The sequence below is a fragment of the Bos indicus x Bos taurus genome, chromosome 10 (genome assembly GCF_003369695.1).
Source record: "Bos indicus x Bos taurus breed Angus x Brahman F1 hybrid chromosome 10, Bos_hybrid_MaternalHap_v2.0, whole genome shotgun sequence".
Classification (NCBI taxonomy): Eukaryota; Metazoa; Chordata; class Mammalia; order Artiodactyla; family Bovidae; genus Bos; species Bos indicus x Bos taurus.
This window is the reverse complement of record NC_040085.1, coordinates 40,838,997-40,865,125: the sequence shown is the minus strand read 5'-3', so window position 1 is coordinate 40,865,125 and position 26,129 is coordinate 40,838,997. Positions and strand designations below refer to the sequence as shown.

General features: G+C 45.4%; 1 protein-coding gene and 1 pseudogene across 21 annotated transcripts in view; both read left to right on the top strand.

Moving 5' to 3' along the window:
• The window catches only part of TPM1 (tropomyosin 1), a 29,720-nt gene extending 3,983 nt beyond the window's left edge, over nt 1–25,737 (top strand). For 3 of the 21 annotated variants that reach the window (XM_027553815.1, XM_027553831.1, XM_027553813.1), the window contains 7 exons: nt 11,235–11,368; nt 13,320–13,437; nt 14,603–14,673; nt 15,455–15,530; nt 15,994–16,056; nt 16,344–16,413; nt 24,928–25,737. In XM_027553815.1, the coding sequence (XP_027409616.1) occupies nt 11,235–11,368; nt 13,320–13,437; nt 14,603–14,673; nt 15,455–15,530; nt 15,994–16,056; nt 16,344–16,413; nt 24,928–25,010 (615 nt within the window). In that variant the 3' untranslated portion in view covers nt 25,011–25,737. Of the gene's footprint in view, nt 1–2,851; nt 3,099–11,234; nt 11,369–13,319; nt 13,438–14,602; nt 14,674–14,931; nt 15,008–15,454; nt 15,531–15,993; nt 16,057–16,343; nt 16,414–17,858; nt 17,942–19,494; nt 19,773–23,656; nt 24,500–24,927 lie in introns of those variants that run through there. The other 18 variants (XM_027553814.1, XM_027553812.1, XM_027553820.1 and 15 more) reach the window with 15 other exon arrangements.
• LOC113900245 lies at nt 6,595–9,472 on the top strand (annotated as a pseudogene).
• Nucleotides 25,738–26,129: the final 392 nt, after the last annotated feature.

Below are 26,129 nucleotides of genomic sequence, written 5' to 3'. Positions count from 1 at the left end.
GAAAGTGAACTCACCTCAAACTGACTTTCCCAGGTGTTTGAAAAGCAAGACATTAAGTCACTAGTTGGCTGCTTGGAGCATGTGCACGTGTCCAGCATTTTCCAGGGCTCCTGAAGGTTCCCAGATGCTCCCTCTCCCACCCTCAAAGTTGGAGACCTACTGTCTGTACCCTTAGGGAAGCAGTTGTGACCACCCTCCTGACTAGACAAACTGTGGAAACAAAGCGAGAGGCTCCACCTACAGGATGTGAGAGCCCATGCTGGGACCTGTGAGTCTCAGCAGAGACTGTGATAATGTCCTTAGCAAATGAGTCAGAAAAGCAAGTTCAGTTGTTAGGGCTTTCGAGGAGGAGGGGGTTGTCAACTGTGTTTTCTTTCTCTTCATTATTCCCACACTTAAACACATTGGAACTGACTTGAAGGGCCTTCTGTGAGAAAGGTGAGGAAAGAAAGCCATGAGACTTAGAAGACATTTAAAAACATAGCCCAAGGGGAGTATGGACCGAGACTTGTTCCCAGAGATTGTGTCCACTTTGGTTTTCATCCAGCTGCAGCCGGATGCTCTCATAGGGTTCTGTTGGCTTCCTTGGTGTGCTTTTTTTTTTTTTTTTTTAACTTCTTGAAGGTTACATACTGTATTGTTGCATTTATATAACATTCAAACAATTATAACATTATAGAGAAGAAAAATAGTAGATGCCAGGGCTTATATAAGGGATGAGGCAGGGGATAAGTGAACAGGACTTCCAAAAGGCAATTTGAGGGATCCTTGGGGTAAAGGAAATGTTCAGTATCTTGTCTGTATTTATTGTTGTTGTGTAGTCACTAAGTGTCTGACTCTTGGCAGCCTCATGGACTGTAGCCTGCCAGGCTCCTCTGTCCATGGGATTTCTCAGGCAAAAATATTGGAAGAGGTTGCCATTTCCTTCTCCAGAGGATCTTCCTGATCCAGGGGTCGAACCCACCTGCATTGGCAGTCACATTCTTTACCTTGGTGTGCTTTTAAAAGGCTTCTCAGTCCAGCCCAGAATTGGTCAGATTCCAGATTACAACCTTCCTACAATCAGAGAAGGTTGTAACTAGAAGGGACCCTTGAGACAATTGTTTTTATGGAAAAGAAAGTAAGTTCCAGAGAGGCTGGCAGGTCTGAGGTCCCACAGATGGTTATGGGCCATAGCCTGACTCTTAAGACAGTGCTTGTGTGTGTGTTTTTTTTTTTTTTTAACTTTTTTATATTGGAATATAGCTGATTGACAATATTGTGTGATAGTTTCAGGTGAACAGGGAAGGGACTCAGCCAAATATATATGTATCCATTCTCCCCCAAACTCCCCTCCCCTCCAGGCTGCCACATAAGATTGAGTGGAGCTTCCTGTGCTGTATAGTAGGTCCTTGTTGGTTATCCATTTTAAATATAGCAGAGTGTACATGTCCATCCCAATCTCCATAACCATCCCTTTCCCTCAACTGTAAGTTGATTCTCTAAGTCTGTGAGTCTGTTTCTGTCTTGTAAGTTCATTTAAGGAGTTTCATACCTTATTTCGGAGAAGGCAATGGCATCCCACTCCAGTACTCTTGCCTGGAAAATCCCATGGACGGAGGAGCCTGGAAGGCTGCAGTCCATGGGGTCGCTGAGGGTCGGACACGACTGAGCGACTTCATTTTCACTTTTCACTTTCATGCATTGGAGAAGGAAATGGCAACCCACTCCAGTGTTCTTGCCTGGAGAATCCCAGGGACAGGGGAGCCTGGTGGGCTGCTGTCTATGGGGTCACACAGAGTCGGACACGACTGAAGTGACTTAGCAGCAGCATACCGTATTTCTCCTCTAAGACAATGCCTGTTATTAACTAAAGCTATCATTGAGTTCCCTACTTACCTTGTATTGTGCTTCGCGCTTTCTATTATTTCATAATCCTCATGTACTACTTGGAGAAGGCAATGGCAACCCACTCCAGTACTATTGCCTGGAGAATCCCATAGGCGGAGGAGCCTGGTGGGCTGCAGTCCATGGGGTCGCGAAGAGTCGGACACGACCGAGTGACTTCACTTTCACTTTTCACTTTCATGCACTGGAGAAGGAAATGACAACCCGCTCCAGTGTTCTTGCCTGGAGAATCCCAGGGACAGGGGAGCCTGTGGGCTGCCGTCTATGGGGTCGCACAGAGTCAGACACGACTGAAGCGACTTAGCAGCAGCAGCAGCACGTATTACTATTAACCGCGCTTTTACAGATGAAGTCACGTTGTTTTCCAAGTCACACAGCCAGGCGAGAACCAAAACCCAGCAAGACAGCATTTAGGAGGTTTAACCTCTGCCGTATGTTAGTGGTTTTCACGTCATGAGTTTGGAGGGGAGGAGAGTTGCTGGGTTAGGATCTGGTGTTCTGGGGTTCTTTACAGTCCCTTTGGGGACACATTTAAGCCCCAAACCCCTCGCTCGGCTTCTCTCCCTCTTGGGCAGGGATCTGGCAGTCTGGAGCGGAGCGCTCCCGCCGCCAGTAGGCGGCACCGTCGCCCCTTGCAGCCAAATCCGTTACTCCGGGTTCTCCGCGGCGCCAGGGCGGGGCGCTGGGAGTCCAAGTAACATCCTAGGCGCCGTGGGGCCCCGTCACCTGCCCACCTGGTGCCCCCGCAGCGCGCGCCGCGCCCTTCAGCCGGGCAGCCGCGAGCATGCGCCGTGCCTCCCGCGACTGGAGAATTCCCGGGGTCCGCGGCGCGCGACCCGCCCCGCCCGCTGGGTCCGCCCCCGGCGCTCGCGCACCCGCTTGCGGTTCGCCTGAGCTTCCCGGGAGGCCGAGACTTCCGGGCTGAGCCTGGGCCGCAGGGGGCGCCGCCGTCGCGCGCTGCGGCCTGGGCGGGGCGGGCGGTCGGTCGGAGTGCGGCAGCCGCAGCAGCAGCAGGAGCGCAGCAGCCCGCCTCTCCCACCGCAGCCCGCCCGCTTGCCGGCCCGCCGCCGCTCGGCGCGATGGCGGGGAGCAGCTCGCTGGAGGCGGTGCGGAGGAAGATTCGGAGCCTGCAGGAGCAGGCGGACGCCGCGGAGGAGCGCGCGGGCAGCCTGCAGCGCGAACTGGACTACGAGAGGAAGCTGAGGGAGACCGTAAGGGACCCACCCATCACCCACCACCAGAGGCGCCTTCTCCCCGATCGCCCCCCCACCCCCGCCCCGGCGCCCCGCAAGGCCTCCCGGAGCCCACCTTCTCTACCCCTCCCCCTGCCTCGGGGGGCACCTGGCGCACCTGGGCCCGCAGGTGTCGTCTGGGGAGGGGTCTTGCCCCTTCACCTCAGCCCTTTTCATCTCTCTGGTCTACAGTCAAAGAACCGAGGGGAAAGCAGGAGTGGTGTTGAGAAGGTTCTGGAAGCAGCACTTTCCCAGAAGGGGCTCTGTGTGGGGTGTTTGCGTTCCACACGGCGCCTCGGGTCCCCCGAGGCAAAGGGATGTGCCCTTTGCCCTCCTGGCATTATTTACTCGGAAGGTGGGGACAAAAGAGGTCCCTCCTTGTGGAAATCTGTTCTTTTGGGAAGGACGCTAACAGATCACGTCTGAGGCATTGCCAGGTTTTGAGGCCCGGGGATGCTGAACTCGCCCATCTCTGTCTAGCCTTGGTTTCTTGAAAGCCTGTTTCTCTGGGGTGGGTGAGACACTGACAGCGCGTGTTTTGACTTAGTATGCGGCCCTTTGCCTTTCCCTTTCTTAACCAGCCCTCCTCCCAAGTTCTCCTGTACAGATAGATGTTCCTTTGTTACCGAGTCTTGAAAAAGTTGGCTAAATGGCTATGATTATTGGGTGTTTTCTCCCGCCGGCTTCCCCCTCCCCCACTTTGAGTGTAATATCTGGCTTCCTTCGTTTTTCCTAGGCAAACGTATCCAGCAAACAGGAACAGGATCTCAGAGGTAGTTTAGGCGTTCGCTGTTTGTTCGCTGTTTGAGTATGTGTGTTTTATATCAGGATACTCAAACACCTTGGAAATTTTAGGACAAGCGCTCATACACTGTCGTGCTTGTTGGGTGGGTGGGAGGGTGTGGGCACGCGCGTGCGCGGGGCCTGTGCGCGATCAGTCGTGTCCAACTCTTTGCGACCCCATGGACTGTAGCGTGCAGTACTAATAGAAGCCTTTAGAGAAAAAGTGTATGTAATGAGAAGTGTGTGTAATGGTGTTATGGTGGGCTGTAGAAGCTATGGGACCTGTGTTGCATAAAATACCTAGAAGCAAATGGATCCTCTTAAGAGGAAAGCCTAACTAGATGCAGTTTCAGATAAAATGGAGAGGAACCAGGAAATCGATAGGCAAGAAATCATTTTCTGTAAAGGACAAGACAGCAAAGGTCCCGTGGCTGTTTCTGCATTTCGCCAGGCAATGAATGAATTCCAACTCCTTCTCTGACTCGCTGTTGTCCTTGAACCATTAGAACCAACAGAACAGGATGATGGATAAGAACTTTTGACCCTGGCTGCGAATCATTGAACGTGTCAGCCCCTCAGTTCGCGGACTGCACAATGTTTGTAATGGTAGTACCTGCCTGTTGTGAGGATGAAAAGAGTATGTGTAAAGAAGTTGCCATGGCGCTTAGCACACTAGTGCCTTGTGTCAGTTAGTATTAGAATGGCTTTGCACTCTGCATCGCTCATTATTCCCTTGCTTTCAGTTCTCCAGCTATCAAAGGGCTTTAAAAATGGGATGCTCATTTCACTATGTCTTAAAACACTCCATTTCAATGCTTCTAATCAGTAATTCTTATTTCAACTTGAACAGAGAGAGGACACAGGCAGGCTGGAAGGAATGTTTGATGGGTCAAAGCAGTGTTAGTGGTGGAAGTTGGTAGAGCTTCCCTCCCCCTGCTGAGAAAGGGTATATGTGGTCTTGTACAGGAGCGCCTCTTATGGACTCCTGTCCTGGTGATTGATGTTAGACACAGAAGATAAATTTTATGAAGGGCACGTTGTGACTATTACACTCACCTTCTCTTTTGGGCTTAGTTTTTATAACAGTACTCTTCCTGGGCCAGTTGGGTAAAGGTAGTGCTTTCATTCTTTTCAAAGCTTTATGTTAAAAAGTTTAAATAACTTCAATTTTTAAAGCAATTTTTGAAAATAGTCTATCCAGAAGATGGGACAGACGGACACAGAACTTTTTATGAAAACAACTTAAGGACTGGGTCAGCCCACAGAAGAGGGAATTTCAGATTGAGAGGTGTTCCTAACTTACAAAACTGAAACTTGAAGATAGCTAATTTAAGGTGGTTTCTTGGTAGTTGTCAGACATAGCTATGAGTTAAGCTAGCAGTCACAGTTTTTCTTGGTAGCAGAGATAAAAGTTTAGTGACAAAGTCGTGAACCACTGCAAAAAAATATTTGGAGAGTTACCTCTACATTCAGAGTCTCAAAGGTTCAGACAGGCTGTAGTTAATTGGCCCTGTTACACCAGCACTTACCTTGGAAAAAGCAGTCATCTCTCTTTTTCTACTGGTTTATTTTTTCCAAGGTGTGTGGGCCCTTCAGAATGTTGGAATGCAACTACTTTGCTCGATGTAGTGGTTGACTCTAGGTCTTGTGACCCACTGGGGTTTTGTTTGTCTTTTGTCCTTATCAAAGGAAAAGAGGGAGCAAGAAGAAGCCAGTCCTCCTTTCTCCTTTCTGGATGGTACCCAGCAAACAAAGGGACTTACAGTTGCAACCTGTAGGTTCTTAATTGGTAACTTTATTAAATCATAGGAAAAACCAACTTACAAAAATCCCAGCCCTTTCCCACTTTAGAATTGGTAAATATTTCTGAGACCAGGATTCTAAAAGTGTATTTTGTGTTCACATTGGCACCCCCAGGGTGGCAATAACAGGAGTGTACTCTCTGCCTTTCTGCTTTCATATATAGATGAGGCTAAGGCACTACAATGCCCTGTTCATATCCCTTCTTGCTCATTGTACAAATATGCCTCATGAATTATAGGCTTTGGTGCGGATAGAGAGGTTGTTTTTATCTCTTATCCATGGGAGTGCCCCTTAATGTCATGCGTGTTTTTTTTCCCCCTTTCCTTACCATATAAGGGCAGAAGTTTAACTTGGCAGTAGTGGCTTGGTCTTACACAGTAAAGGGTGAAACCGTCTCTGGACAACTACACTTTGCATGAAATAAAAAGACCTGACCTGTGATCATCCCATGCTGCACTCCAGTTCAGGAGGACTTGGAAAATATATTCAGAGGATTTGTTCTTAGAATATAATACTATTCTCCTACCATTATTTCTTCTTAAGTGTTAACAGGACTACTTGTTTTTAAAGTAAAAGTCATTGCTATTTTTAAATTGTCTCTAGGTATATTGACTGTAACATCTGGATTTTGTGAAAATCTAGGCCCTGTAAAAGTTTTCTTTCAGATCTGACTTGGAGAAATATTTTTGCTGTATTGTGTGGGCATGCCTCTGATGGCTTTGTAGCTTTGTAGCGTCTTGTAGAAGAGCACAGGAATGGTGTACACCTGCCCTGTGGAAGAGGGCTTCCCAGGTGGCTCAGTGGTGAAGAATGCACCTGCCAACACAGGAGACAAAAGAGGCTTGGATTTGATCTCTGGGTCAAGAAGATCCCCTGGAGCAGGAAATGGCAGCCCACTCCAGTATTCTTGCTTGGAGAATCCCATGGACAGAGGAGCCTGGCATGCTATAACCCATGGGGTCGCAAAGGATCAGACATGAGTGAACAGCTGAGCACACCTCTTGTGGAAGGGGATGGGGCAAGGCACATACAGCTCTAAGGCACCTCACAAGTGCAGGGCACCTGGTGGTTGCTTAACAACAATTCTCCAGGAAGACAGTTGGTAGCCTTTACTAATATAGCAGTCTCTTTTCTGAGTAGCTCATAGCATGTTGAGACACAATAGCATTTTTGAAATAAAAGAAACTAACATCCTAAACAAAGACTTTGCCAGCAGTGTCAACACATGGGTTACCTTGTTAGAAGGTAACCTAGGACACTGAGGGGGATTTTCATGCCTGGAAATAATTTGCGTCTGGGGTCGTGATCCTTCCCAAACGCCTTGTTATTTATATCTGCTTTTTAAATAACAAAAGGTCCTGTGGCTGTGAGGTTTGTACTGAGGCAACAGCCAGTGAAGTCTTAAGTAGACTGCCCAGGTATTGTGATGAAAACAACCTTAGAAAATACCTGAATAAGCCTCAGAACTCAGAGAATACACACCAGAAATAAAAGCTAGTGAAGGTGAGAGATGTGAGCCTTTTGAACACAGCATAATCCAAAAAAAAAAAAGTGAAAAGAGTGCCCTTAATTGATGAAATTGAATGTATCTTCAGTTCTAGGGAGCCAAACTTAATTGTGATCAGACCAGTACTGTAAGGCCTGAGAAGCCTGGAAGAGTCCAGGTTTTTCCCTGGGGAACCTTTTGTAGGGATACTTACTCCCCAGATACTGCATTCAAATCCAGGCTGTAACCTACAAGCACCTTTGCCCATCTTGCTGTGAAACCTCCCAGGGCAGCAGCCGTTGGCTTCTTGGGTTGAGAACAAATGCTCTGTGTCCTTGTGTGAGCTGTTCCCCCTTGGTATTACTTGATGATGTTATTGATTTTATACCACGCCTTTTTTCAAAAAGCATTGAGAGGACTTGCTCAGCAGATGATAATGAGTACAGTTCTCCTAGTCCTGGTTAGGCCTTGTCCCGAAGGCCTTTCTTTGAGTCAGGGGCTTGAATTGGGGGTGACTGTAGAGAACCTGCCGTGCTGATGTCAGAAGGTGGAAAGACCCCATAGGTGAGAACCAACAATTCCAGGGCTTCTCTGAGGCTCCAGGAAGCCTTGAAAAGTGAAACAGGCGAGCCTGTACAGGAGGAGCAGGGAACTGGGTACTCGTCCTGTCTCCCGCTGATGGCTATGTGACCCAAGCATGCTTCAACCCTCAGGGTCAGAGGTCCCTCCCTCTTCCTATTTGCTCAACAAAGAGCTGCATAAGTGCTTCCTGTAGGCTTTGCTGGCGTCTTTGGGTGGGGTGGTGGGTGGGTGCTTTTTTATAGTGCAGATTCCCACCTTCCTCTCTTGACCTCTTGGATCAGAATCTCTAGGGATGGGGCCTGGAAATGTGTACTTTTAATATGTGTCTTCAGGTGAACTCAGACAGCCATTTGTGGGAATTAGGGACCCTTTGAGCTAAACATCTGAGACCCCATTTTTGTGGACCACTTACAGGTCTGTTCTCTGCATTGACCCAGTGGGGCTCCTGGAACTGGTATCCATTCCTGGCTGTTGTTTGGGTGCCCTCTATGGGGCCTGTCGACTGGTATTCCTATAGGACACAACCCCTAATGTAGATTCTACAAAATGCTCCAAGGGGGAAAGAAGTTCCATCTATAAAACTGCATCCAGAGCTAAAGAAAAAGCAGAGTGGAGGCCAGAAGAGCAAAGATTTGGATCAATGGGGGTTCCTCTCAGGGAGGGAGATCTTTTGTGCAGAGGCAGGAATGAACATGGAGTGCTGTCTCCAACGCCCCAGGTACATGGGAGCCTGGGGACCCAGAGTGGCCTGTCACCTGAAAGGTCCTTTCCCTAGAGCATAAACAGTCTCCTTTCTGTGAGTACAAAGTCCTTGAGGTCAGGGCCCAGATTGAAAACAGAGCTGGAAACTTCTAGTGTGGTGGCTACAGAAATTGTTTTGAAAATCTTGTTGACATTTCTCTGGCCACAGCACCTATAACAAGCATATTTAAGAAAGAGGGAGAAAATACTTTTGAGTACATGACCTAGACACTCTACTGATTTTTTTTCTTGGTGGTATTTTAGGGGGTGGGTTTGTTTTGCTCTTCATTTTAGTTTTCAGCTTTCAGAGTTGCTTGCTTGTCCTCCCACCCCAGTTCATAAAAGGAATAGAATTTTCCTTCTATCTCAGGTCAACATGGCAAACAGGCTAGCCGTTTCGGCATCAAGCAGGTGGAGCTGGAGGGTATTCGAAAATGGTATGCAAGGCTACTGGGTTCAATAAACTGGGCTTAATGCCAGATGATACAATGTATGAGAATGACGATGTAAAAGAAGCCATAAGAAGGCTTCCTGAGAACCTTTATAACGACAGAGGGTTTCGCATTAAGAGAGCGCTGGACCTGAGCATGAGGCAGCAGATCCTGCCTAAAGAGCAGTGGACAAAATACGAGGCAGATAAATTCTACCTTGAACCATATCTAAAAGAGGTTATTCAGGAAAGAAAAGAGAAAAATGGGCAAAGAAATAATTTAGTAGTCTAAATCTGTGGATACAGCTGTTCTCAAGTATTTTTATGAAATTGGTTAAACCTGAAGTGTATAATGTAGAACTCTTTGGGCTGTAAATGTATTGCTTTAAATAAACATTATAATTCTTGTTGAGGGGAGTGAAAAAAGGAATAGAATTTTTCTGGAACTGGAAAATACAGAAATCTGACCTGACCCAAAGATATGCCGTTAATGTATACCTTCTTCCAGTTTTTTTTTTTTTTTTTTTTTTAATACAGGGCTAAAAACTTTTAAAAGTTCTCGTACTTAAGAAATGTGTTATCCATATTACCCTCATCCCTCCCCCCACCGCCAGCCCCAAAAAAACCATGTTCACTGGCCATTGAGACCTGGTGGGGCCCAATTCTCACTGTGCATCTATAATGATTGACTTTGTGGGTGGGTACAGTTGTAAACTGACCTTGGATTCGTTTCACATTTCCCCCTACTCCCTGCCTCCATCAGCCAGTTGTTACTACATAGTTAATTTTTGACGAGATAAAAGTGTATTTGAATGTTTTTATAGAGTCCTTCACCGAGGTTGGAGATGCCCTAATCACCTCTCTTTCCCAGAGAGAACTTGGCTTTTAAAATTTTACAAATCTAGATGAGCAGAGAGCAGAGTGTTCTCATGTTCCTTTAGTTCAAGGCTGTGATCGTAGACTCTCACTACTTGTACATTTCAAGCCCGTGTACCATGGGTCCAGAACTCAGAAAGTTGCTTTTGTTTAAGTTGTTTTTGCTTATTTTATTCCGTAGACATTTACTGAGCCCATACTCCGTGTAGAGAATCATGATTCCTTGCACATAAGAAGGAACGTGAGTAAGGAAGATAGCACTGTAGGTAGAGAGCTAGCATCATCCCTAAGTGCAGGCCGTAATTTTTAGAAAACTCCCAAATGTCCTGAAAACCCCATCATTGCAGGATAAGCACACATTCAAAGTAGATGATGTGAGTCTGAGGGAACTGCGGGAGTTGGTGATGGACAGGGAGGCCTGGCATGCTGCGATTCATGGGGTCGCAAAGAGTCAGACGCGACTGAACTGAACTGAACTGAACTGAAAGTAGATGAGGAAACGCTACCAGATTAGCAAATTCCATCTTTCACTTCCATGCATAATATTTAAGCAGCCACCAATGCAAGTGTATGTAATGGACTCAGCCAGTCTTGCAAGTGTCCTGAGGCTCATAGTAATAAATGCTTGTAACTGTAGGTCAACATCACATCCCAAAAAAAGGAGCATATTTCAGAGATAGATACCAAGTGAAAACAGTATCTAAGGAGGCTGAAACTCTTCTTGTAGCAACCCTGACTTGTAAGAAATGCCTGTAGGCTTAGGTCACAGGCGCTTGGGAAATTTGTCTTGGCAGTATTCCAGTGTGACCTGTTATCCTCAAGAGGTGCTGAAGGGCACGGGGGCTTACTGGGTTTTGTTGTGTCTCTGTATGGTTTTATATTTTAGAACCACTGAACTTAAAAATCTTTTAGTTCCTAAAATATTTAATAAAGCCCCTTTGAGAATGTGATCAGAAGAAAGGAGAATTGAGACTCCTGAGTCAGAGTTCTCGCCGAGCTCCTCTCATCTTGTGTGATGGAGCCTGGGTCAGTCCTGTCGCCTCTATCCACACCTCATCCCCCACCGTGTGAGGTGGCTGTGATGAAGCTCCCCTCTGACAGTCAGATAAAGCCAGCCTGTTGAAATCTGTGGTAGAAAGGAACCAAATGAGAAAGCGTTGCTGACGGTCTCTGTCTCGTGGGGATGATATATGTGGATTTGCATATAGCAAATCCAAGGTGGACAACCACTGGATAAATCAATGGATGAACATATCCAGCAACTCCAGAGTTGACCACGGCTTGTAGCACACTTTAGGGTAGCTCACCACAAAACCAGGCTTCCTTGTTGAACCAACGTTTCAGTCCAGCCCCTCTTGAAGGCACTACCCTCACATCCTCTCCAACACTAAAACACCTCTCATTCTCTGCCCAGGCTGAAGCCGACGTAGCTTCTCTGAACAGACGCATCCAGCTGGTTGAGGAAGAGTTGGATCGTGCCCAGGAGCGTCTGGCAACAGCTCTGCAGAAGCTGGAGGAGGCCGAGAAGGCAGCAGATGAGAGTGAGAGGTGAGGCCCCCTCGTCCAGCCCACCTGTTAGCACTACCTTTCCCCCTGATGGAACCAGAGGGCTCTCTGATCTTGGGTGTCTGAGGATTTCACAGCACCTTGGTGCCATTTCCTCACTTGATCCAGGGGTAACTACTGGTTTTATTTGTTTAACACTAGTGGAACACTTTTGTTTTAAATCTCAAGGTTGCAAAGAAGAAAAAGACTCTGTTCCTGCCCTCCTAGAGCTCACCACCCAGCGAGGGAGATGGATGTATAAACGGGAGGTTCTAGGGATGTGATTTGGTTCTTTCATTCCTGCTGACCATGGAGCAATTCTGCATTTTGTTTAAAAGATAACTTTATGTTAAAATACACCAAGAAGGCTTAGGCTGAGGTAAATAAAGTATGGGCTGTCAGTTGTCAAATAGCCCAACAAATGAGTGAAAGAGAAAGCACAGATAAACCAGAAATATAATCCACAAAAGTAAGTTGTGTTGGACTTAGTAAAGCTGGTAAGTCATGCGTGCACAAGTAAATACAGTCAGATCTGCATGTCCTCTGAGCCCACTCACCCCGTGACCTGGCTCTCCCTGACTTATGACCCCAAGATCCAGCCTTGTGGTAGTAAAGGAAGACCAGGGCCATATCAGCCATCATGTTATTCCAGCAGGCATTTTCTCTCATGCTTAGCTGCTCAAGTTAATGTACTCCTGTTGCTTGGAAGCACTCCAAGAAAGACTCCATAATACTGGAGAGAGTTCTGTCCTTAGAGAGATGAGGAAGCAGTGTAGTGTCTCAGACACTGGCAGTCGGTATCTGTGCTATGACCTGGCAGGTATATGCAGTCAATCCTTTTGTCCCTTTCTCCATTTTTGAGGTGCATTTCTGCTCCCTGCCACCATGGGAAAAGGGTGATTTCAGACTTTAGGATTAAAAAAGCTCATTAGCTGAAGTTTTTCAGTTCATTATTCACCATTGTGTGTTGTCTCTTCTAACTAAGAGTTTTGGAATTTTTAAAGATGACTCACCATCTCTTTGGAGAAGGCAATGGCACCCCACTCCAGTACTCCTGCCTGGAAAATCCCATGGACGGAGGAGCCTGGAAGGCTGTAGTCCATGGGATCGCTGAGGGTCGGACAGACTGAGCGACTTCACTTTTACTTTTCACTTTCATGCATTGGAGAAGGAAATGGCAACCCACTCCAGTATTCTTGCCTGGAGAATCCCAGGGACAGAGGAGCCTGGTGGGCTGCAGTCCATGGGGTCGCAAAGAGTCGGACACGACTAAGAGACTTCCCTTTCACTTTTCACTTTCACACATTGGAGAAGGAAATGGCAGCCCACTCCAGTGTTCTTGCCTGGAGAATCCCAGGGACGGGGAGCCTGGTGGGCTGCCATCTATGGGGTTGCACAGAGTTGGACACGACTGAAGCAACTTAGCAGCAGCAGCATGGTCAAATTCTAGCAGTTTCATTTGATTCAATCTAATAGTTACATTTGTGGCTAAAGGGGTAAGAACAGTTACTTTCTTTGTGGGAAAAAAGTACACAAAGGTAAATTTGCTTTTGTTCTAACCTTGATCCATTTCCAGGCTAAGGCTTACCACTGGAAAAGGGAAGAAGTCCCATTATTTATACAGCAAGTAAAGCATGTTGGCTTTTCTGATTCCCCCCCTTCCAGATTCAAAAAAAAAGGACCATGCCATGGTGCCTTTCATTTAACATGAGCTGCCTGGACAGTGTCAGCCGTACCAAAAGTATAAGCTTTCCTTCACAATAAACAGAGAGAGGGAAGTGGATGTCTTTTCCTGCCTTCGGCTCTGGAAAGTCTCACATTATGGCTTGGAAGATGAAAGTAGCTATGTTTCAGTCGGTCAGTCACACTGAACCTCACAAACCATGGCTGTGCAATGGGAGTTCATGGAAGGCACCTCTAAATCTTGGCTTTTCCTGCCAATCTTCCTTTTCAGAGGCATGAAAGTCATTGAGAGCCGAGCCCAAAAGGATGAGGAGAAGATGGAGATTCAGGAGATCCAGCTGAAAGAGGCCAAGCACATCGCTGAGGATGCCGACCGCAAGTATGAAGAGGTCAGATCCTAGAGCTCAAGGCCTCATGGGTCCCAGCCATGGCCCAGAAGCAGGGACTGGGGGAGCAATGAAACCATCTGCTTCCTTAGCAGAAATGAGTGTTTTTGAGAAGGAGATTTCCTTTGTCTCCAGAAGATGGTTCTTAATTTTGATCCTGCTAGGGAGTCATTCGCACTGGGAAAGACCAGGGATTTGTTGTCCCCCCACCCTCAAAGACTAGGACAAAAGATCTTTGGCCAGACAGCAGGGAAGGTTGGGTCTCTTATGTTTTGTGAAAGGAGTCTCTCATGCTGTCACCATGCAAGCAGTTATCCCTAGTGAGATCCACCTGGTGCATCCCAGTTTAGGCAGGGTGGAGACATAGACCACACATTTGCTTCCTGGATTCATGGAGGCACCTCTCAGTCTGTCCTCTCTCCTCACGATTCCCAGGTGAATCACCTCCTGGTCATGTCCCCATGAAAGCACCCTCCTGTGTTAAGAGCCCACATGACTCTTTAAGGTTTTAGTTTTCCCTTTAGCTCTCCTGAAACACCACTGACTCTTCATCATCATCATCCTCTCCAGGTTACGCTATGCTCGCTAATTTTGAAATGCTTCATAGGATCCCTTCTTCCTGGTCCTTTCTTCCTTCGACCTCATTAGTCATCTTACCAACTTCTCATGTTAGCATTTCTTGCTATTTCTGTTGGCATTTTTAACCTCCTCCACCAAAAGGAAGTGGAGGTATAGAGCTCTAAATTGATGAAGTTCTTTTAGGGTTATTTTCAGTCTTGCCTTGCAGCTCCCACCTTTTCAGCATAAAAGGCATCATGTCTCATCATCCTGCTATTTCAGAGATGGTGAATTTCATCTCTTCCCCTCCTTCCACAGTTGGTCTGGCTGCTGTGTAATTATACAGGCTTCAGTTGGGTCAGACTTCAAATGTGCCTGCCTACTCATAACTGACCATTCTGGATCTTTGTGAGCAGATGGCCTCCTCTCTATGGGCATTCCTGGTAGAGAGTTGCTTCCCTTCCAGTCCACGGGAGAGAGGATCATCTTGTTTGTAGGCAAGAACTCCAGGGGCTGAGTCTAGCCCCTGCTCTCCTCCCACACACACACACACCGTCCTCAGAGCTTGGAAGCCCCATGGTGTCTGTGTTTTATGTGTGTCCTGCTGCAGGTGGCCCGTAAGCTGGTCATCATTGAGAGTGACCTGGAGCGTGCAGAGGAGCGGGCTGAGCTTTCAGAAGGGTAAGCGGGCCCGGCGCCAGGAGGCCCTGTGTGGGGTGCTGCGGAGCAGTGACTAAACAGCATGACCTTCTGGCAGCTGCACATTTACCTGTTTCAGCTCCGGGCTCCTCATGTGCTCATTCGACATGGATGAGCCACGAGTCTGGAACATGGAGGACTTGTGTGGGGTGTCTGTGTATGAATGCGTGTATCACTGCATGCCTTACCTGCACACTGATTTTGAGAATGGCCTTGTGCATTTCCTGTGTCCACTAACAGCCAAGTTCGACAGCTGGAAGAACAATTAAGAATAATGGATCAGACCTTGAAAGCATTAATGGCTGCAGAGGATAAGGTACTGATGGCTCATGTATGGGTTTTAGGTTTAACTGCAACCCAGGCGTCTTTCAGCTTCCAATGCCTACTGGTCCGTTTTTATAACGACTGCACCTTCACTACACCCTCTGCTATCTTATATCTTGCTTTAAGTGCTTTCTTTGGGTCCTTTATACTCTTTTGTTTTTCCTTCATAAATGCTCTTTGGTGCAGCCAAAAAAGAAGCCAAATCATCACACTTTGAAGTTGTTGGATTTTGTCTCCCCACCTCTCTGCATTGGAAGGAAGGTCCAGGGCAGTGTCCATAGTGAAATTGGACATCTCAGCCCCTGATGGTTTGGCTTCTTTAAGGCAGCCCTTTGTTCTCTAGGACTTGGTTTTCATTTTTTTCCCATCCCTCTCCTTTTTCTCTCCTCCTTCCTCTGGCCTGTCTCCCACCCTTTCTACCTCTGATCGAAAACATTAGCAAATGTGCCGAGCTTGAAGAAGAGTTGAAAACTGTGACGAACAACTTGAAATCACTGGAGGCTCAGGCTGAGAAGGTAGGCCAGGAGCACCATGTCGGGGAGAGGCATCATTTAAGAGCTACTTAAGAGACACCCGCTTTTTCCCTTCTGAGGCCCTGCCAGTCAGAGGAATAGTCCATTAGAGACTTTAGCCAGAGGCCTCATTTTGAGGCGATTTCCTGATGGTTATTGATACCAGATTCTTTTTTTTTTTTTTTATTCAATGGAAAATCCATTTTGTGTTGAGTATGTGAGTCATCCATAACAATTAATTTAAACGAAGTGCCAAATGGATAAGTGATCTTGTTCTTATCCCATGTAAAACAATAGGCAGGAAAGCAGAGACCGCATTGTGGCATGCCATCTGATCCCAGAGGCTCCATTACCTCCTGAGAGATGCTCAACATCTGTTGGCTGGGCTGGCACTTTCTTTGTATTAGAAGACACAAGTATAGGGTGAGCTGTGGCCTGACATCTGGAACGTTCTTTCTGATTACAGTACTCGCAGAAGGAAGACAAATACGAGGAAGAGATCAAGGTCCTTTCTGACAAGCTGAAGGAGGTAATATTAGGGGTGTTTTGAACAAAGCCAAATGGATTGAGTTTGTCTCTATGGAGCCGAGATATTTTTCATTTTAATGTTACAATGATCCAGGAATATTCCGGGGTGGGCTTGGAGATCCAGCAGTGGTAGCCAGCCACCTCTCACCGTGGTGATTCACTGGTGGGTGGTTTCAGACCACTTTGTGGGTGCCAGGCTTGACTTTCATTTTCTGGTTTCCCTATCTTTATAGCTACCAGCCACCTAAAACTTCCCAATTTTGATTGAAATAAATTGAATTATTGCAGGCTGAGACTCGAGCTGAGTTTGCGGAGAGGTCAGTAACTAAATTGGAGAAAAGCATTGATGACTTGGAAGGTAAGATCTTAAGTCTTGTTTCTAACTTAGTCCTTATGGCTGAATACTGACGTGGCAAAGTGACTTTCCAGTCATGGCATCCTCCTTGACACACTCCTTTGCTCTTGCACATTTTTCCGGTCTGCTCTTTGGAGTTCTATGGTTCTTAAGCTCTCTGATCACCAGATGACCTCTAGCCACCAGACGGGGCCCGTCTTCTTTTTGTAACAGCAGATGCCAAGTGGCTCTACTTCACACTCTTAGAAGTGTGGCTGGTTTATTTTTCACTGTGAGTGAGGCGGTTGTAGGTGAGAATGACTGGTGTGTTTTCTGTCTTTAGTGATACCTTCTTATTGTCAGAATGGTAAGGATTTGGTTTTTAGGCACAACTTAATCTTTCCCCAGGTATGAATTCAATGTAAGGGCTTGGGTTTATTTTTCTAAGTTACTAATCATCTTGGCATATGCTCTGTGCCCTGAAAGGAGGGTGGAGGGTAACAGGGCATTATTGCACTTGGACATTATACGTAAGCATTTCTTCGCTAAGATATTGAGGTTTTATTTTGGTAACATCCTCTCTGTCTCTTAGAAATTCCAAATGTTGAGCTCCAAGGCTGTGAAAAAAGAAAGGAAAAAATATGTAAAATATATGCACCAAAGGTGGAGGGGGCTAGAGAAGGAATTGGGGGTTGGTTCAGATGATACCCAAGCTGGTGGAAAAGAGAAGGTGACACATGGTGCAAAACAGTCTCCAAAGCGCAGCAAGGTATGACACCTTCATCGTTAGAAAAACTGAAGTGCAAACTTGGCACAGTGACACTGTAAGAAGCGTGGCTCTCCTCGGTTTTCAAGCCTCCTGGACCACTGAAGGAAGCTTGAGTGGGAAGGCCACAGGGAGTAGTCTGGATAGCACCAAGAAATCCATTTCCCAGTGGTCTAGTTCGGTCAGGAAGTCAGTGGTTTGAAGGTGGAGCCAGATAAGGATTACAGACTGTAGTCACAAATTGTTCCTCCAAAACAATGCCCGTGGCTATTTTTTCCACTGTTTATAGTTGCAGGTGGCTGACTACTCCAGTGCAGTTAAATTATAGCTCTATAAAAGCAAAGCTGTCCTATTGCTCCTCCCCAAGCGGGAGATAGCCTTCTGTGGTTTTGTTTAGGGTTTTAACATGGTTTACTGGTATACCTACCATATTTGTTACGATTTTCATATTGAGTTTCTTGTTTTATTTTCTAATGGGTTTTGTTTTTTCTGTTTTTGTTTCAATTTTATTAAAAAAAAAAAAAAAAACAAAAACAAAACGCACGTCTCCTGCATTGGCCACCTGCTGCGGCATCACTTCCTTCATGCATTGCCCTTTTCTTGCTGCTGTGTCGGGATGGTGTCCCTGCCACCCTCATTCACCTTCCATCTCTTGATCACTCTCCATGTCCTTGCACCTCTGCCTTCCACTTCCTGGTCATAGACGAGCTGTACGCTCAGAAACTGAAGTACAAAGCCATCAGCGAGGAGCTGGACCACGCTCTCAACGACATGACTTCCATGTAAATGTTCATCCACCCTGCCTGCTCACATCCGTGCCCTCATGCTAATATGATCAGTTCGCCACCACTCCCTCTTGTATCTCCAGAATCTCAGCCTTTACACCTTTCTGCTCACTCTCTTTGCACAATCTAGGAGAGTCATTGTTTGGGTTTTTTCACATTCTACTAGTATACAGATTGTATAGACAATTGTCTATACAAACCGTCTTCCTTTCAGAATCCATTCATTCCACATTGTCTCAGCTAGATCGTTCCCACCATGCAGTGAACTGGCATAGAAGTGACTTGGGCACTGTACTTGTAGGAACGTACACTAGGCTCAAGTAAAATCAGTAGGCCGTGCAGTTGTGCAAGAATTGCCCAAGAAATAGCAAAAGCCAGTTTCCTGTGATTCAGTTAAATATAATGTGAACATTTTTTATTAAAAAAAAAAAATACAAATTTAAGGAACTCTACATCCTCAGATGACTGAGGCTCTGAGAGGAGGGAAATTGATCCAGAACAGCATAAAGGATGTTGCTGTAAAACATCACATCTTTCTTTTAAGAATTTTAGACAAAAATGAACCTTTTGCTGAGTAGCCAAGCCTTTAATTTTCTGTTTATATAAAAAGAATTAACATATAAGCACCACAACCTGTGTCAAAGAAATGGGACATAAAGCATAGATTGTGTGCTCTTAAGCACATCATGTGTTCTTTAGGAGGGGTTTAAGTTTCTGTTTATATAAAAAGTAATATGCAAACAGCACAACCTGTGTCAAAGAAATGGGACATAAAGCACAGATTGTGTGATATGAGTTTGAGGGTTAATGGCCCAGCTTTTACTACTTCTGGGCAGTAAGGGTGGAGTAAATAGTCTTAATCTCACGAGAACCTGGAGCATACACAACTAACTTTCGTATTACTAACCAAGCCTGAACGTTGAACCGGTTCTGCCCCACTAAATTCTAACTTGGAGTGTTTCACAGAGGCTTCCTTTTAATCTCACAAGATGGCACTGAATTCCACATAAGCTGGAAATTTCACTTTCCAGGCCCACCTGTCATTCCTTTACCCATGCAGAAAAATGGTAGTCTGAAGAGTGTTGGCATGTGCCTGCTGCCTTACACATTATAGAATCATCATGCTACCCCCGGAGACATGACTGTTACCATGGAAACTGGAGAAAATTGCATCCTCTCTCCACTCATTTATAAATGAGGGGGTAGATCAGATCATCTGTCTCTGATTGCTAAAATGTGGTGATTCTATGAGGAAAACTTGCAGCATCACGTTTGGTTATGTACTCTGAAAGGTGGGCTTAGCTTAAAATCTGAGTTCTGTTCACTGGTCTTCTTACAATGATCCCTCCCGGAGAAGAGGCTTGTGCTGGCCTCGGGCCCAGGCCCTGGTGGGCAAGGATTTACATCCTCCCACAGCTCTGACTGGCAGCAGGTTTTGCATGTCTGCTTCTCACCTGTTTCGAGTGCTGCTCTCATCTGTTCACTTAGCTTCCCTGTTTTTTCTGTTGTACCACTTTTTTTTTTCTGTTTCTCCCACCTTTTCTCTTCATGCAGATAAGTTTCTTTGCTTCACTTCTCCCAAGACCCCTTCATCGAGCTGGATGTCCCACCTCTCTGAGCTCTGCAGTTTGTCTGTTCTCCAGCTGACCCTGATTCTTTCTTTTCACATCCTGCCTTAGGGCCAGGTACACACTGTGCTTCCTGTTGTACAGAAGCTCTTCACTTCAGTGTAAAATAAACACTATGTAAGCTGTTTCTGTTTGCTATTCTTTTTACTTCTTATTTATTGATATTTTAGTTTAAACGCTGAATAAAACCACAAATCTGCTTCACACACAGGAGGGTTAATTTTTGGCTGCTGCTTTGCTTTTTTTTTTTTCCAATTCTGAACATCATTCATTAAAATCAACAGTCTCTAAAGCGGTAGTTCCTTGTGGAACTTTTTCAAAATACACATGCCTGGGCCCATCTCTGAGTTTTGGTTTGCAAAGGTTAGAGTTAGGTCCAGGGATGTTTTTTAGGGATTGGGATGGTACTGGTGTATGAAATGGGTTGAGAACCTCCACACAGAGGACGTTGCTTGTTTAAGCCAGAAGGTCTGCCTTGAGCAGGGCCTTTGTGTGCAGATGTTGAGTTTGGGGTGTGGTGAGCCTGCTGTGTTGGAGAAGGAAATGGCAACCCACTCTAGTACTCTTGCCTGGAAATCCCATGGACGGAGAAGCCCGGTAGGCTACAGTCCATAGGGTTGCAAAGAGTTGGACATGACTGAGCGACTTCACTTTCACTTTTCACTTTCATGAATTGGAGAAGGAAATGGCAACCCACTCCAATGTTCTTGCCTGGAGAATCCCAGGGACGGGGGAGCCTGGTGGGCTGCTGTCTATGGGGTTGCATAGAGTCGGACACTACTGAAGTGACTTAGCAGCAGCAGAGCCTTCTGTGTTGGTATTTAGATGGTCCTGCTTGAGAGTGGGTAGCTAACTAAGGAAAGGCTGCCAACCCACACTGCTAGAATATCCGGAAAGATGAAAAGGATATGGATACAAAAACAGTGTAAGTTGAGATCATTGTTGATCATCCTTTTACAGCACAAAGAAAAGTATATTCATTCCTCAGCCACCTTCATTTTGATCATGAAATGACACTCTTTAGGTTTTAGGAATATATGAGTATGTTCAAGTCAAGATTTATTTTTTTGCTCTTAAGCACATCATATATTCTTAGGAGGGGTTATACTTATATAATCTTTGTGATAACTTTTTTTTATTTGTGAATATTTTTAAAGCATAGCTATTAAAGTTTGTTCTTTTTTTTTTTACCCCCTAAAAATAGTAGAAATTGTTCAGTTATGGTTTATCAGTTATATTTATAAATTAAAGAACAGCATTTAAGTGATTTTTTTTTTAACATATCACAAAATTAGAACTTTAAAATGATGTGGAGTTTTCTCTCTTAATGCCCAACACTTCTCATCCTCAACAATCTGACTATATTTCTCCTGTGTTTTAAATGTGGGTGATTGTTATCTATGTATAGTTTTTCTGAGCCTAAGTACTTATATATCCCTATGTTCAAATAAATTTGAGCAAACTGAAAATGTCAGTCACTCTACAAAGACTTCAGAACAGAGTAAAAGTACTCTTTTTAAGAGGGCTGTGAATTTAGTAGTGGTATAATAGACTTTTAAAAATTTATAATCTAGACAGTCTCTCTCCCTTGAGAGTGTCAGGACTTCTGTAATTTCTTTTCTTTTCCTAAGGCTTCTTGGGCCTGCTTTTGACTGATTCCTGCTTTGTTCTTTTAAAATTAAGAGTAATAAAAGTGGGCCCTTCTCTGAGTAACCCTGCTTTCTGCCACAGAAAGAAATGACAAGTCTGAAAGTTGTGCTGAACAAATGTTTAGTTAGTTCTGGAGGCACATCAATTTTTTGGGAACCATTCCAGAGGCTCTTACACTTTCTCTAGGTATATTCTACAGGGGGAAATGGGAAACCAATGGACTGCAAAGGCAAATCTGGAATAGCCCAAGGACTTCCCTGGAAGTCCAGTGATTAAGACTCTGCCTTCCAGTGCGGGGAGCCCAGGTTCAGTCCCTGGTCGGGAAACTAATATCACACACGCCACAGGGTTTAGCCAAATTAAAAAAAAAATAAAATCTGAAACAGCCCAAGAAGGTCCATACCTTCCACACAAGAGGATGACTAGCTAGTTGATTTTATCAAGAAATTGTTGGGGCCCAGGCTTCTAGCTCAGTGGATCATGCCAACTTAGAGGCAGCTGCTGCAATAGCCTTGGTTGGACCAAACCGCAAAAGCATTGCTTGGCAGTTGACGTCCCAGATATTGGGGAGGTAGAACAGGAAGGAAAAATATTTTCAAACATAATCCTCTCAGGCCCCCCAAGCATACCAGTTCTATGGTAGCCAGAGTAGAGCAGGTCCAAATGAGGCTGTAAGGATACTGTCATTTAAACTGCATTCACATCAACCCTCTGGGTTCTCTAGGGTTTCTGCAGAGTTCTTTCATCCCAGCTTGACTGTACGTTGGTTCAGAAGCTAAGACATCTACATGCCCATGATGATGTCTCCCACGTCAGAGTGTGAATGTGCTAGTGGGGTTTAAATTTTGCAGCCCCCAAACATGCAGGACATCATGAAAGGGAGGGAGGATGTGGTCAGGAGATGAACTGGAAATGTTCTTTGTTTTCAGTGAGCTGGCCATCTTGTAGGAAGATAGATGAGTGAAGCAGGTCTGACCTAACAGATGGTGTACATTTAGAGTCCGTGAGGAATAGAGACAATAATTCTGATTGGGAGCTACCTGGAGAAGATGACATTTGACTGGGGTTTTGCATATTCAGAACATTTGGATCAGCAAAGAAGACAAGGCAGAGATATTCCAAGCTAAAAAACACAATGAATATAAGGTATTCCTCATCTCCTACCATATGTGAAAGTGAAAGTGTTAGCCGGCTAGTTGTGTCCGACTCTTTGTGACCATGGGCTGTAGCCTTCCCGGCTCCTCTGTCCATGGAATTCTCCAGGCATGAACACTGCAGTGGGTTGCCATTTCCTACTCCAGGGGATCTTCCTTACCCAGGGATCAAACCCAGTTGTGCATTGCAGGCAGATTCTTCATACGTGAGAGAACATTAAAATGAGGACTGATTGATTTCCCAACAAACCTGGGAACTAGAAACTGAACATTTTTATTCTCCTCAGGTGTAGGATTGTCAGCCTTCAGGATCGTTAAGTTAGAGTTTGTGGTTTAGGTTGTCCCTGGCATGCAAGACAGTTCTGTAACCTCCAGCTTTCCGTGATAAGGGCCAGGTTCTTGTCCTTGTTTGGGCATCCCCTGGTATCCCCATCAGATAAAAGGCTGACTAGCAGCTGCCTTCCTTGCCAAATGAGAAGATTACATGCCCTTGGGCAGAATGTACTTCACACCAGTCTCCATGTGGACGTTTGGGATTTTATACATGTCCATTTAGCACCAGAGAATGCCATCCTTCTAGGAAGTCAACAGTTAAATCAGTTTTGAGTGGGGTAAGTGCTTATTCTTTTGCTGTTTGTGTAGAGTAACACACCCTACGTCTAAGCTGGATGAGAGTTTATACTGTGTAACACAATGACTGGGGCAGAGACGTGGAGCTTATTAGTTCTGCATTTCCAAAACTGTTAATACAGTGGGAGTAGCCCCTCTTGGGGCCACCTGAAAGGAAAGCCAGCCCTAGCAGTGGAGATGAAAGGGTTCCAGGGAGGGATGAGCAGAAACAGTAGGTCAAGGTTTTGCAGGCAAGTCTTTCAGTCACTGAGTCCTGCAAGGAATGGATGGCCTACTAGGCTCACCTCCAGCCCTGCCCCAGTTCCTAAGGCTGTTGCCAGAAGCTTCATTGGGCTCAGTTCACATGGTGGTTTTAGTGAGATGCATGAGGAACATGCCCCCTCTCTCCTCCTCGGATCCTGCCAAGGAGGAGGATCCTTTTCCCCCCTCTTGTTTCCCTTTCCTCCTGCCAAGAGAGGAGTCCTGGCTCTTCCTTTGTCAGCCAGGCCTTCCCTGAGCACAGGACAGCTTCTCATGGGGTGAGGGGAACCTGCTCAGCAAGTGACCAGTACCTGAGGTATCTCTGTGTTCTGTTTACTCCTCCTCACCAACTCCAGCTAACCTCTCTTCCTTCTGCCTCTTCTCTTCTGCTAACCTGCTTGCTGACCTGTACAGATCAACTCTACCAGCAACTTGAGCAAAACCGCCGCCTAACTAACCAACTAAAGCTGGCCCTGAATGAGGATTAAACTTAAGTGGGGAAGAACCTGGGCTGAATTCTAGGAATGCAGCCCGTGTCAGGAAATATAAGACTGTCATACCTTCAGATAGTAGGGTTGGAAATGATTGCTTTCTGCAGAATTCTGCAGAATTGAACATGAATCAGTTGAAAGGTTGGCCTTGCCTGCAATTTTCCTCTTATATCTGGAATAATTAAGTTCTCTTTAATCCCCAAACTGCTTTTATGGTAAAATTACATCTGTGTATATGGATCAATGTTTATAATCAGTTCAGCACTCGTCTTTGCAATAGCAGGTCCTCTTGTTTGGACTGATGCATAATGAGAACCAAAAACATGTTTTCTATTTCCTACAGAGAACTGAGTCTTGCTTAAAATTAGAAAGTCAAAGCAGAGGGATGTGTATCAGCATATATATATATATGTATATATATATAATATATAGGATATGATATATATAATATATATTCCTATTACATATTCATATTTCTCACTTCTAAGTATCTGGTATAGTGTTTGAAATATGATTAAATGTACCTATGCTTGGGCAAAATAGCTTTTGAAAACAGGAGTTCATGTCAGAAGTCCCCGATTGTCTGAAAGGTATGCTTTTATTTAGTCTTAACAGTGTTGTTGGAATCTGGTGAGAATGTCATGCTAATAATAAATAGAACACTGTGAGAATAATAAGAGAATGTCCTACTGGAGTGTGCATGAAACATGTTGGTTATTTTTTTTTAAACGAGCAACAGAAATAAATCCTTGAAACGTTGTCAGAAGGCCTAGTTATGTCATCTTTGTTTTCTCTGAGATTGTGTTACAACACAACTCTCGGACCTTAGCTGCCTGTAACTCAGAAATGTCTGCTGCTGTTATAACTTGAGTGCTGCGCGCACCTCTCCCGGTTCCCACAGCGCATGAGCAGTGAACATCCACCAGCCCCACCTGCATTTTGTTCCCCGGGGATTACTGGTGGAGATTCACCTGGCCGCTCTGTGAGAGCCTGCTGTGCCTGCAGTTTCTTCAGGTCCAGGACAGCGTCCCCTTTGTAGGTCCCTGTCTGGAAATGAGTCATGTCGTACGAGCATGCCCGGTCCTAATCATCTCATCCTGTGTTTGTGATTGATGTTTGCCTGCCTAAGTGTACAAACCACCGCTGTGTCCAAAGCTCAGCTATTCATGACTTAATTTTCTAATCCCACCACAGAGAAAGTGGCTCATGCCAAAGAAGAAAACCTTAGTATGCACCAGATGCTGGATCAGACTTTACTGGAGTTAAACAACATGTGAAAACCTCCTTAGCTGCGACCACATTCTTTCATGTTGTTTTATCTTTTTGTTTTGTTTTGTTTTTAAACACCATGCTTACCATGAAACCCCTTAATGCATTTTTTATTTACTTTCACCACTGTCACAAAAACATCCACAGGATACCAGCTAGATCGGGGGTGGGGAAGACACACACACAGGCAAGCCCGTGTTCAAGGTGACAATGATTTAAATGTGCCATTTCCCAAGTTGACATTGCCACACCGTAGAGAGTTTAGCAACACAGTATGCTTAGTCAGTCCAGGAATCCTTGAGGAAGCAGAAAGATTTCCACTCAAACTGCCAATGACCAGGAAGGGTAATGTTGGAAACAATCGGGTGTGGATTGGTGCTACTTTAAACAAAAGGTCCCACTATGGTCTCTCCTTAAATATTGTATGATTTAGAAGTCTGTCCAACACTAATTTATTTTGTTGTGAGTTTTACAATGAGGTGAGACTGTGGATCCTGTCTGTCAGAATTCACTAAAGCTGAAGCTTTGTAAGCCACTGTGCTCTTCTAATTGGCGTATTTGCAGCTCGTTACAACTTGTGGGATAGCATGCGATGTGGATTTCCAGCATGTTCAAGTGAAAGATGTGGGCACCACATACAATGGTGAAGAAAACACATTGTCTTAAGAGTTACAACTGTATGGAAGCCTTGTACAATGATATGGAATAAATGCACATTGTAGGACGTTTTCTAAACAGGGTGGTCCTGTCGTTTGTCCGTTTTTACTTTGTGAACTTCAGATCGCGTGACTGACCTACCTTCCCTCACACATGTTTCTTAAAGCTTACGAATATCTCAGTGTCTGGCAGGGAGTGGGTTTCTTGTGTGATCCTCCCAGAAGCACTCAAAGCAGGATCCCTTTAGTCTGTTAAAGTTACAGCAAGCAGCAAAGGGGCTTCCCCAGTGGCTCAGTAGTAAAGAATCTACCTGCCACTGCAGGAGACATGGTTTTGATCCCTGGGTCAGAAAGATTCCCTGGAGGAGGAAATGGCAGCCTGGGAAATTCCACTGACAGAGGAGCCTGGCAGGCTACAGTCCATGGGCTCACAGAGAGTCAGACACAACTGAACGACTAAGGTAAAACAAG